Source organism: Sinocyclocheilus rhinocerous, unplaced genomic scaffold (assembly GCF_001515625.1).
Source record: "Sinocyclocheilus rhinocerous isolate Xijiao unplaced genomic scaffold, SAMN03320098_v1.1 scaffold1206, whole genome shotgun sequence".
Taxonomy (NCBI): Eukaryota; Metazoa; Chordata; class Actinopteri; order Cypriniformes; family Cyprinidae; genus Sinocyclocheilus; species Sinocyclocheilus rhinocerous.
The window spans coordinates 115,019-128,389 of NW_015659931.1; the positions used below are offsets into that span (position 1 = coordinate 115,019).

Consider the following 13,371-nt stretch of genomic DNA (forward strand, 5'->3'; position numbering starts at 1 on the left):
CATATATATATATATATATATATATATATATATTTGTTTGTTTGTTTGTTTGTTTTTCTGAATTTTTCAGACTTTTGGTCACTGTAAATATTCACTAACAGGTGTAAAAAAATAATAATAATACAAATAATATTAAAACACACTTGATATGTCTTTCTTTCATCTACGATTGAACTAAAAACACATTTGGAGATTATTTATGCCATTTTGATTATACATTGCATTTCCATTCCAAAGCACCTCACGTTTTGTTTGCCTAACTACTCTTGGTTAGTTCATTAACACAGTCAACAAAGAATCGTAATTCTTTTAGAGACGTCGAAACTATTGTAAATGAAAACTGCCCTGAATACTGTACAAAGAGAAAACAGAGTACGAAAAACAGCAGTAAGGTGGTGGGAGGAGTGACAGAGGAAAAAAATGAAAACACTTCCTCCTCCCCTCCCTCACTATCCTCAGATGAACTTGTCACGTTACTTGATGATTTTTTTTTCTGGCCTGCCCTCTCTACTTCCTGCTATTTTTGTGCTCCCTCCCTCTCTCCCTCTTTCTCTCTGTGTCTTTGTGGTAACCAGGAACAAAGTCACAGACCCTTTATCGGGAAAAATATTTTGGTAATCACCTGCAATTCTGAAGCAATAACACCAGAAACAGCATCACATTATGAAGAAAAAGAGCCTTGTGGATAACAGCCGAACCCTGGGACATCCAGCTGTAATTACGGCTGCCTGACACTCACCAGAGCAGGTATTTGTCGCTAATGTGATTCGAGGTCTCATTTTGTAGCAGTTCAGATCACATTTGTCTCACAGGTATCGAAAAGAAAGAGTTAACAGATCAAGTTATGAGCTTTCGAAAGCACATGGCTTCTTACTTGCACATGCTGCATGCAAAAATCTTAATTCAAAGCTGTATTTTCAATGTTAAAATACTTTCTTCTGTCTTTGCTCAATGTGACAACTATAAGTAAGCTATTTCCCTGGAAAATAACTCTTAGGCTTTGTTTTGAGCTATCAAAACGTTTACTTGAGAATCCTGACCTTCTCGACCAATGGTGTGAGTTTGTGGGCGGGACTAACTGTTTTTATGAGCAAATAAAACATTGCAGGCAGTGTTCGAGGAAACCTATTTGGAAGCAATAATTATTTTTGCAACTCCAGTGCAGAAATTACTTACATTTTTAGTGTTAGTTTCAGTGTTTTATTACAGGCCTAATTAACAAGTGTCAACAAAGGCAATGACAAAAAAAAAACTTTTTTTTGTGTTTGAGCTACACTGAAAAAAATTGGTGTAGAAACAGTTTTCACTCAACAGTTTCAAACACTGAATTAAATACAAAATAAGAGTGACACAATATTTTCTTGTATGACGTACTCCAATAATATTTTTTAATTCAACAAATCATATAGAAAAAGCGCTATTTTTGCAACCGCACTGCCGAATGTTGCAAGCTGCATCTGTTTGCGATACAGCTATCGTGATAAGTGCTGAACTTACACTGAACGCATACACAAACAAGGTCAACAGGCACTTCCTGTTTAGAATTGCTATTTTTGCATCCAGGGCGTAGAGCTGAAGTTCTGCAGATTGTTAGGGGTCGCTGCAAATGATAAGCATGTAATAAGGGCCTCTGGATTTGCACCACTGCACCACCGTGGGTTAAAACACATTGCATAAATGGACAATTTGACTAATTCAGATGTGGGAAGTGAAGTGTCATCCCACTTCTAATGAGCAGGTAGGACTATTTTTTACTGACTTTACTAATGGTCACGATGCATTTAATTACATTTACATGACATTTAAAGAGCAATAATGCATCTTTTATAAAATATCTGAAGAAAAATATGCACAGAAAGGCACAAAAATATGCTGCAAATGATAAGCGTGTTCAAAAGGCCTCTGGATTTGCACGGCTGCACAACCGTGGGTTTAAACACACTGCATAAGTAGACAATGGTGCAGATAACAGTTCTACTAATTCAGATGCGGGAAGTGAAGTGTCATCTCGCTTTTAATGAGCAGGTAGGACTATATTTACTCACTTTCATAATGATCACAATGCATTTAATTACATTTACTGACAATTAACATGCAAATATGCCGAAAATGTTCCTTAGCTCACAATGCTGTAAGTGCAGTACTTATTGCTTTTCTAGATAAAATAGCACCAGATTTGCATAAAAGAGCCTTTTGGTGCTAAATAGGCATATTAGGTTGCATAAGTTTGAAAGAGAAATCTAATTTGACCCAATTTACTTTCTAAATACACATTCCTGGTCTTATGGTTTGTGATGCATCAGTGCGCATTAACCAAAAAAAACAAAAACAAAAACAAAATATATATATATATACAAATTTAATAGCAATTTCTGATCGAAAAACTGTTTCTATAGCTTTTTTTTTTTTTGCCGTTTATATAAAAAAAGATGTGGAAAAAAATCTGAAGGAAATAACTTGCATGTTGTGCACAAAACTCTGTTCTGTTTGCACTCCACAGCTAAATGAAAGTTCAAATAAAATACATTTAGTAGATGTAAACACATGAGGAAATACTGACAGCAGAGGTGAAATAAAAAACGAATACCTTTGCGTTTAACCGCAAGATTGAGGTTAGAGAAACTAAACCACTTCCGCTGACAAACTTGTTCTAGTTTGTCACCATCTTATCACAAGTATCTCATTGCCAAATATGTTATACAAAATGCTGTTTGAATCGCAAATATGATTGAGTTATACATATGTGAATCTGCTCTCTGGTGAAGGAGAGAGTTCAAGTTATAATGCCTTATACTGTTTATGTAGAGCTTTGCATATATTATCTCTCACAAGACATAAAGATTTAGCCTCATGTTGACATAGCCATTACTTTGTGTAATGATCCATGGACTTCAGTGAGACGTGGACCATATACTGTGATGGAATAACAAATAGTCCTTTTGAGATCCAAGAAAAATGTCAAACGAAGCCATAGGACCAACACAGCAAACGTAGTGAGCTGCCTAACTAGACGAAATTTTATGCATCATAAGCACACGCCAAAAAAACTGAATTACGGCGCTTCATAAAGTACCTTGTTTTGGCCAGAATCTGGCGTACTTCCTGCTGGGTAAGGCAATCCCAGAATGCACTGCAACAAGCTGGAAGACAGAGAGAGGGAAATAATGATTAGAAACATACATTTGATTAAATACTGAAAAGTAAAATCTAAAATCGGACTAAAAATTAATTTCACCCAATATTTGTGAGTATTAACATAGCAAGTTAGTTTAGCAACATGCTTACATCAGACTCTATTGCAATCAACACAAATTATTATCACTATTTATATGGCACACATGCTCTTTTTTACACAGATGTGCAGCCTATAAAACATTTCAAATGCACACTGTAAAAACCAATTGTGTCTTGTTTTCCAGTCCAAATATCGAAACATTTTTAAATCAAGATATATTTACATGAGATGCAACATTATATGATATTAGCAGGACTTGTTTTCTGAAAACTAAGAAAGAAAAATCTGCTAATGAGGTCAGAAAAAAAAAACTGGTTTCCCCTTTGAATTAGGTTTATTTTTCTGACCCCACTGGCAGATATTTTTCATGTTTTAACCCTCTGGGCCTCTTCATTTTTGGGGCACACTTGGGACCTTTGCAGTCAAAAGTTTTTCCAGGAAAATCAATGTATAACATTTTTGTTCAGAAATCTTTTTTTTGAATGTTATTTAGAATTTTGAGGGGATTTTATGATACTATGCAATATTTATAAGATACTGAGTGTTACTTTTTCATTTTTTTGACCTTTAAATTATATCCATGATTTTTTTTGTGTTCACAGCTAAGCAACATTATATGATATTAGTAGGACTTGTTTTCTGAAAACTAAGAAAGAAAAATCTGCTAATGAGGTCAGAAAAAAAAAATCTGGTTTCCCCTTTGAATTAGGTTTATTTTTCTGACCCCACTGGCAGATATTTTTCATGTTTTAACCCTCTGGGCCTCTTCATTTTTGGGTCACACTTGGTACCTTTGCAGTCAAAAGTTTTTCCAGGAAAATCAATGTATAACATTTTTGTTCAGAAATCTTTTTTTTGAATGTTATTTAGAATTTTGAGGGGATTTTATGATACTATGCAATATTTATAAGATACTGAGTGTTACTTTTTCATTTTTTTGACCTTTAAATTATATCCATGATTTTTTTTGTGTTCACAGCTAATGCAATGACAAAAGTCACCAAGTGTCATTCCATTCCCATGAAGCAAAAAATTATACAAACTTCAAGACGTAATTTTTTTCTGTCAGTTCTGACTGAAGAGGCCCAGAGGGTTAAACATAAATGCACATTATTTCGATTTTTTCAGAAAACATGAGTTAATATCTCAAGTCATTTTGCTTCTAAATAAAATGTATTTTGATTTATTGAAAGAATATTTAGATATTTATGTCACATAGCTAATGCGACAAAAGTCACCAAGTGTCACCCCATTCCCATGAAGCCAAAAATTCAACCCAGTCTCATGGCAAATACGTACATGGGGGCACATTTTTGCAAGACGCGAAATACCTTTTTTTTGAATGTTATTTAGAATTTTGAGGGGATTTTATGATACTATGCAATATTTATAAGATACTGAGTGTTACTTTTTCATGTTTTTGACCTTTAAATTATATCCATGATTTTTTTTGTGTTCACAGCTAATGCAATGACAAAAGTCACCAAGTGTCATCACATTCCCATGAAGCAAAAAATTATACAAACTTCAAGATGTAATTTTTTTCTGTCAGTTCTGACTGAAGAGGCCCAGAGGGTTAAACATAAATGCACATTATTTCGATTTTTTCAGAAAACATGACTTAATATCTCAAGTCATTTTGCTTCTAAATAAAATGTATTTTGATTTATTGAAAGAATATTTAGATATTTATGTCACATAGCTAATGCGACAAAAGTCACCAAGTGTCACCCCATTCCCATGAAGCCAAAAATTCAACCCAGTCTCATGGCAAATACGTACATGGGGGCACATTTTTGCAAGACGCGTATTTTTATGAGACTGGGTTGCAAAAATTATACAAAATTCAAGACGTAATTTTTTTCTGTCAGTTCTGACTGAAGAGGCCCAGAGGGTTAAACATAAATGCACATTATTTCGATTTTTTCAGAAAACAAGACTTAATATCTTAAGTCACTTTGCTTCAAAATGAAATGTATTTTGATTTGTTGTAAGAATGTTTAGATATTTATGTTGGAAAACACGACAAAAATTCTAAGTAAGAAAATCTATTTTTGCAGTGTATCACTTCTTGATTTCTCAGCCCTTTAACTGATCCAACATCTCAATTATGAGACTCTCCACCGGGTCCCCGCTGTCTCGGCCAACTGCCAGGCCAAAACATTTCAATCACTGCCATTAATTAGGCCAAAGAGGAATTCAGAATGTTAATGTCCTGCCCCAGTGTCTTTCAGTTCCTCGGTTCACATGCTAATTTATGCAAAGACACGGTGCCGCCGTCCCGCCCCTTTGCCATGGCAGTCCATTCTTTTGGTCCCCCCCGGGTGACCCCCGTCTGCCACCACAGCTCCATCATGCTGGGACGCCATCATCTGTGTATTATAACAATGCAAACATTTCTATTTCATATATATTCTGTGTATATATATATATATATATATATATATATATATACACAGTGGCATGTGAAAGTTTGGGAACCTCTTGCAGAATCTGTGAAAATGTGAAGTGAATAATTTTAACAAAAGAGAGATCATACAAAATGCATGTTATTTTTTATTTAGTGCTGTGTCCTGAGTAAGATATTTTGTTTATGATATTTACATATAGTCCACAAGACAAAAAAAAAAGCTGAAATTATTAAAATTACCCCCTTCAGAAGTTTGGGAACCCTTGGTTATTTTTTTTACCCTATTCACCTGCAGTGTCTCGCCATAATTAATTTCACAATTTTATACATGATATATGCAATTATGAGATTTTTAAAGTCTCTTATGCTCACCAAGGCTGCATTTATTTGTTCAGAAATACATTTAAATATGTGTAATATTATTACAATTTACAATAACAGTTTTCTATCTAAATATATTTTAAATTGTAATTTATTCCAGTGATCAAAGCTGAATTTTCAGCAGCATTACTCCAGTCTTCAGTGTCACACGATCCTTTAGAAATCATTCTAATATGCTGATTTGTAAAAGAACATATATATATATATATTTTAATTCACCAAAGATGCATTAAATTGATCAAAAGTGACAGTAATGACATTTAAAATGTTATGAAAGATTTATATATTTTTTTTAAAAATGTGGTTCCTTTGAACTTTCTGTTCATCAAAGAATCCCGAAAAAATTTATTACGGTTTTAAGAAAAACAGTAAGCAGGAAAAACATACACATTATATAATTATTATTATTAATAATAATTTTTTTATCCTATTTTTAGTCATGATTTAGATCCTTAAAAAGTATCACGGTTTGACTATAAAAAGTCTCTAGAAAGTACCACGGTTTGACCATAATCGTAATGAAATCATACAAATAAATGTAATTGTTTTTCTTTGAATTACCTTACAGTGCTTACCAGAATATAGAAATCTAACAGTACCATGGTATTACTGTCACAATCATTTTGTTAGGGTTATAAAGGTTTCGATTTTAGCAATATATATTTACAGTATACTTACAGTTACTGTGCAATCATTCACCTTTCTACAAATAAGTAGCCTACAAGCCAGTTTCATCTTCACACACGTTCTTGACTTGTAACTGCACACTCGTTTAAGATGGCAGGAAGGCGGCCATTTTGTTTGGTCCTTTTCCCTCCCTTTCATGCTTTGCTAGCAGACAACATGTAGCGTTATTTAAAAGCGGACAGCTGGGAAAGCTGCGTTCAAATGCAGCGATTTACTTCAGGCAATTAAACGGCATGCAACACCACAGGCATGTGAAGAGTGCAAAGAGAAAACCGGCACTATTTCCTCGTGCGGCTCACCTCTGCTTCATGCCAGGAGTTCTCCTTCAGGTTGAACAAATTAGCACGCTGCTACAGCCGACTTGTACTTGTTGATTATGTCGCTAATCTTTTAAAAGAAAATCAGGAAGACACAAAGAAGGAAATACTGAAATAGAATTGCCTTCTGCACTTTGAAAGTCATTGTGAACGACAAGAAATGGGGAGATGGAGCCAGTGCTTTATTTTAAAATCTATGATTAATGATATTTTTTATTGATTTTAATCAAGTAAAAAGACAATATATAAATGGTATATTTATTGTTAATATATGAATATGTATATGGGTCAAAGACGAAAAAGGGTTTAAGCATAAAAACAATAAGTGTAATACTGCTTTAATGCATATTATAAAACGAATTACTTTCACCCCAAATACTAGTTAGTTGTAATTTTACATTTTTAAAATGTGCCACTATCCTAGGTTTTGCCCATTTGTCACGGACTACTTTGTCGATCATCTTGGTACTTTTCTGGACCTTGAACGTGGTAGTTACCTTGCTGTCTATGGGAGGGTTTATGACTAAATAATTTTTAAATAAATAATAATTTTTAGATCAATAAATGTAAGTTTTTAGATAAATTAAAATAAATAAATAAATAAAGCAAGCCTTTTAATGTAATTTTAAATAATTAAAATTTTTCATTATCATCCCTGTGCAGATTCGGTGAAGAAACGACATCCACGGCATGTTTGTTTCTGTCCCTAAAGCTGAGGTAGTAGATTGAATAGTTGTGGAGTATAAAACCTCCCTTTGAGATAACTATACAATCTACTGTCTTTCTTACGGAGGCAGATTAACCAGCTGTCTACTGAAGAAACTGCGTGAAACACTTTAAATGATGTTTTAAGCTACTTCAGTTGTCCTCATTTATAGCCTATATCTTCTCCATTCTGAAGCTGTGCTCCTGTGAACCTGCAGATCTGTGTGTCTCCACAAGCTGAGGTAGTAGGTTGTATAGTTTGTGGGAAGGATCTCATCCTATTCAGGTGATAACTATACAGTCTATTGCCTTCCTTGAGAGACACAATGAACGAGAGTAGAGTAGATGTTGAGACAGAGTGACTGGAGTATCTTTAACCGGTCTACTTGTAAATGTTAAAAGTAAAATTGGTCAATAAAAAAGTAGTATTAGTAAAGTATCATACTGTTGTTATTATAGTTGTTATTGTTATCATTCTTAGTTTATTCTGCACTGTTACTTTCATTTTTTAAATTTTATTTTGCTACTATATTTTATTTTGCAATACTGCTATTTTATTTGTTAATATGATTCATTTTTATTTTAAAATTCAGAATGTGTTATCGTATCGGCAATGCAGTTTTGGTCATCCTGATGAAGCACATTAAAATTATTGTCTTTGATTTATATATATATATATATATATATACTGTATATACCTTGACCCTCTAAAACTAGCACTCTCTATTCTATTTCTATTGTTTTCTTTTTATTTATTTATTAAAAAAAAGGATCTTCTAACACTAGTGTTGTCTATTCTTTTCTATTCTATCTACTTGTTTTTTATTTTATTTATTATTTATTTACATGTACCACGTTACACTGGGACTTGTCACAGCACTTACATATTACTGCCCTTGTTGGTTTGATTGCTTCTTTTGTTCTCTTTTTTTTCTCGATTTGGTTAAAAGTGTCTGCTAAATGATTAAATGTAAATGTTAAATTTAAAGGTGACATATCATGAAAATCTGACTTTTCCAGGTTTTAAGTGTACCTGTACCTAAGTGTTCAGTTTAATATGTTGCGGGCTCATTTATTGGTAATAAATAATTGATAATAAATAATATTGATGATAATAAATGATCAAAAAATATTGGGCTTGTTTTTGAAGCTGCGGTTGCTTATTTGTTTCGCAAGAGTTGGCAACAGTGTCAAGGCGCCGTCATTTTGATCTCGCAAGCGACAGACATGTACCAGCTCTAATGCCATGGCGAAGGTTTGAGCAAAACATGCTAACTGTTCTGTCTTTGGCTGCACAGATGAGCACAGAACACTAGTTAGAGTCCCAGCCTCAGAGGAGACAAGAGAGCAGTGGATTTATTGATTTATTTACTGTATATTGCTGGTGCCACACAGATCTAAAATAAACAAGCGATTTATTTCCCAGCTGTTTACCTTCACAGACATAACCGAATCTTTTTGTAAACATGATAATCAGAACCAAAACGGATGATTTTAGCAGGTTCGAGCTGTAATGGCGCAGCTCTATTCTGGAAAAGGGGGCGGGGAGCAGCAGCTCATTTGCATTTAAAGACACAGGCCCGAAAAACAGCTTGTTTCTGCTTCCACTCAAAATAGGCATTTTCAAATTGATATAATAAATGATCTGTGGAGTATTTTGAGCTGAAACTTCACAGACACATTCTGGGGACACCAGAGACTTATATTACATATTGTAAAAAGGGGCACAATATGTCACCTTTAAATAAAGGGTGACTCTTTCAGTGACTTATTCTAAAAAGAATATTATGAACATTGCTTAGACATTATGAAAGTCACAAATAACATCTCATATATGTACTTCATAATGAAGCTTTTTTATTATTATTTTAAACAACTTGTTTTGTACATCACTGCAGGTTCGTATTTGTAATATTGTACAGACATATTATTGTGCACTAAACTACACATACATGTGCAGTATTATACACATTCAGCCAGACACCTCATACAGTTACTCAGTTAAGTACCAAAGACTATAGATATATACTTGAAAGGGACTTTGTTAACTACAGTTACTCTCAGACTTTGACTGTGGTGTTTTGAGGCGCCCTACTGGCAGAACAGTGTAACTGCAACCTGAAGTAAGATTAGAAAGGTTAGGTTTAGTCTGAAAAAAAGTGATGTTAAATATACACACACACATATATATATATATATTATATATATATGTGTGTGTGTGTGTGTGTGTGTGTGTATATTTTAGTGCTGTCAAAAGATTAATCACATCCAAAATAAGTTTTTATTGTAATATGTGTGTACTGTGTAAATTTATTATATAAATACACACACATACAGTATTTATTTTGTAAATATATACAAGTATTTACATGTGTATATTTATATAATTTATATTATATAAAATATATTTAATATACAAACGTAACATTTTTCTTAAATATATACATGCATGTGTGTTTATTTATATATACATAATAAATATACACAGTATTTATTGTACTATGGAGTCAGTCATGTCATTGGCTCCCCCCTGTGGACTGATTTTCACATGAACTCGTCCATCATGGTTATCAGTGGTATTACTAGCAGGAGTCCTGCTGCTGTTTGTATCTGCCTGCTGCTGTTGACCAATTACCCTCCTCCAAATCTTCCCGTACTCCCGCTTTATCTTAGGGATTTTGAAGGCGTACACTACAGGGTTTACCATCGAGTTGGCATGAGAGAGGAGAATGCCAAAGTACAAAGCAATGGGCGGTACATGTATACTCTGGTTATAGTATGTGATGGATTGTATCGTGTGTAACGGCAGCCAGCAAACAATAAAAAGAGCCAAGACTAAAACCAGAGAGGTAGCCAGTTTGTGCTCCTTTTGTTTATATGTACTGGTTTCAGCTGACATACCTGCTCTTCCACTTCTAATTTTTAAAAAGATATAGCAATACAAAGCGATCATGACTGCCAATGGAGGAAGAAAACAGCCCTCAAAGATGAAGTGGATCAGGTATGTAATGGGAATGACAACAATGAACTGACAGTCTATGGAGGTGGAGTTGTAACGTGTCAGTGCGTCATTGTTGTACCATCCAAACATGGGTAAGAAGCCCAGAACAGATGCCAGAATCCAGCACATAGCGGCGAGGAACCATGAGCGCTTCTTAGTGACTGTAGACTTGTACCTGTAGAGCAAAGAAGAGCATCAAAATCAATTTTGCCCAATATTTCTTAAAAACTAACATTGCGCTGAATGTTGCAAATGTCATTTTGCATTAGGATCTGAAAATGCTTCTATTTCATATTATAATAAATAATTTAAAATATTTCTATAAATATATTATACTAATAATATACCATTTAAAAATGTATTTAAATATTTTTCATTACAAGCAAAGAAATTGTATAAAAAGTCTTTAGCTTCAAAGCAAGACAATCTGCACAATGGAATTGACATGATCAAACTGCTTTATTTAATCATTTATTTGATTATTTGATCTAAAGATAGCAGAGAATCTTAAATAATATTTCTTCTTAATTTCACATAATTTTTAAAAAATGTTTCAAAATTCTAAAACTTTCCCTTTCCAGGTTTAAATGAAGAAAATTCCATATCTCCAATGTTGTTTCAATTTTTTGAATGTGTCACCTCTCCAACAAAATATAATATAATATAATATAACAACATAACATAACATAAATGAGCAATATCACAGGAATAGCCGTGAGATATGGCTGTATATCGGCACAGCTGTGATCCAGCCGCAGGCCATTTCTACAACAGTTTGACGGCACGAGTATGTAAATACATAAGAAACAAAAACGGAGTGTCTTTAAAAACCCTCTTTTGTGCAGAACTACTTCATTCCGACACGGATTCAAATCTAAAGTTGACAGTTTAACAGCTGAGCCCAAGCCTCAGTTACTAATTCCAAAACGTCACTTTAGAACTAGTAACGAAGGAACGTTATTTCAAATATCAGTATTCAACGTTTTATGTTAAAAACAAAACATTAGGCCTATTTATGCATCTGTAATGGCAGGTTAAATGCATCCATGTCCCCTCTGAAATAGGCCTACATTAAACTGTGTAAATAAATCTAAATTCTATTTCAGATGCAGATTCCATAAATGTTTTCTTATGTTGGAATGAAAGACACTAAGTACCGGATGAAGTGCTTCTTATTCTTACCCAAAAATGCAAAATGGAAGAAAGAGTTAAAACTGAACACAACCTTGCTACCCAAGCTGTGTATGAACATTTGATATATTATTTATTTGCTTCTTTTCCATTATGCATTTACTTGTACTTTTACTTTCAATACTTAAGTACGTTTAAGATTTATAAAATACTTTTCGTACTTAAGTACAATAAATATCACATACTTTAAGACTTTTACTCAAGTAATATTCTAAACGGTGACTTCAACTTCTACCAAAGTAATTTTCTGGTAGGATATCTGTACTTTTACTTGAGTATGGCTTTCAGGTACTTTATACACCACTGATTAAAAGCAGTGTTGCATGTGTAGTAGGGTATTATTAGAGAGAGATTGACTCAGCGAGTGTGATTACCTGCATCTGACACAGCATTCATTCTTCAGCTCAATCTCATATTCACAATAAAACATTAGTTTGAATGTACGCTGAGGAAATATCTTTGTCGTACTATCCTTTCATCTGTTAAGAGTGATTTCCAATGACAGCGCTGCTCAGTACATTTGTTGGCTGCGTCTTAATGTGTTGTTGAAAGTAAAAATGACTTCCTTGTTTACAACCGCGTTTCACTGTCTCTTTCAACATAAAAGTCTTCACTGCTGACTCGTAAAAACCATATACTGTAAAAAAAGACAGACGACACACATTCACTCTCTTCCACTGAAGAAAAGTGAAGCCGCTAGTTTCCCAATAGGGCGCTGACATCTTGTGCTGATTCGGGACCTGAGTTTGCGCAGTAGCGAGTGAAGTGGAGCCGTGTCCCGCCCACACTCCCGCAGAGTCGATCGCAAGGACACCCCACCTGACCGCTCCAATTTTTGCCTGCTGATAGCTGTACAAGGGGCTTGTTAAAATGAAGATAAATACAACTCCAATCTCCTCCTGAAAATTCCAAAAAGTCTGTTGGCGCCTCAGTTCGCTCAGAGAAGCCGTCAATCTCAGCTGTCAATCACGATGTCACACTACCGTTTTTATAGCATCACATAACTAACTAAATCCTAACTTATTTAAAAAACGAACACTTGAACTTACATCAGCGTGATAAAAACTACATAAAATGACAAAAGCCATCTTTGGGAAAAAATTATTTGAAGTGTAATTGAATTATTTTCTCTTGTCTGACGTCCCATTAAATGGAGAGCGCGGGTTTATGATCTATACTGGGACAAAGACAATAGAATACCCAAGACGTGCCACTCGTATAGTTTTGAATGGGGAGAAATGCAATGCTCAATATGGCTACTCTATCAAAGGAAGCCCCTCCTCCTAAATAAAAGAGCCAATCTCTTTTTTTTAAAGAGCCAATAAGCTTATTCTAATGTTATTTGAGCAAAAGAAACAACATTTATGAGACAGCTATTGTCATTCACTGGTGATTTCAAATATGAAATTTAATCGCAAGCTTGGCGAACAGTTTTGGAGAATTT

At 34.1% G+C, this 13,371-nt stretch overlaps 1 protein-coding gene and 1 long non-coding RNA gene across 2 annotated transcripts in view; one reads left to right on the forward strand and one right to left on the reverse strand.

Annotated features, from left to right (window-relative positions):
- LOC107724534 (uncharacterized) overlaps nt 1-5,619 on the forward strand; it is a 7,766-nt gene extending 2,147 nt beyond the window's left edge. Inside the window, exons 2-3 of the long non-coding RNA XR_001638033.1 lie at nt 576-747; nt 5,296-5,619. This is a non-coding gene — a long non-coding RNA (uncharacterized LOC107724534). The remainder of the gene's footprint in view (nt 1-575; nt 748-5,295) is intronic.
- A 4,607-nt stretch (nt 5,620-10,226) lies between these two features.
- Nucleotides 10,227-13,371, reverse strand: part of adora3a.1 (adenosine A3 receptor a.1) — an 8,466-nt gene continuing 5,321 nt past the window's right edge. Inside the window, exon 2 of the mRNA XM_016533486.1 lies at nt 10,227-10,911. Coding sequence (XP_016388972.1) covers nt 10,227-10,911 — 685 coding nt within the window. The remainder of the gene's footprint in view (nt 10,912-13,371) is intronic.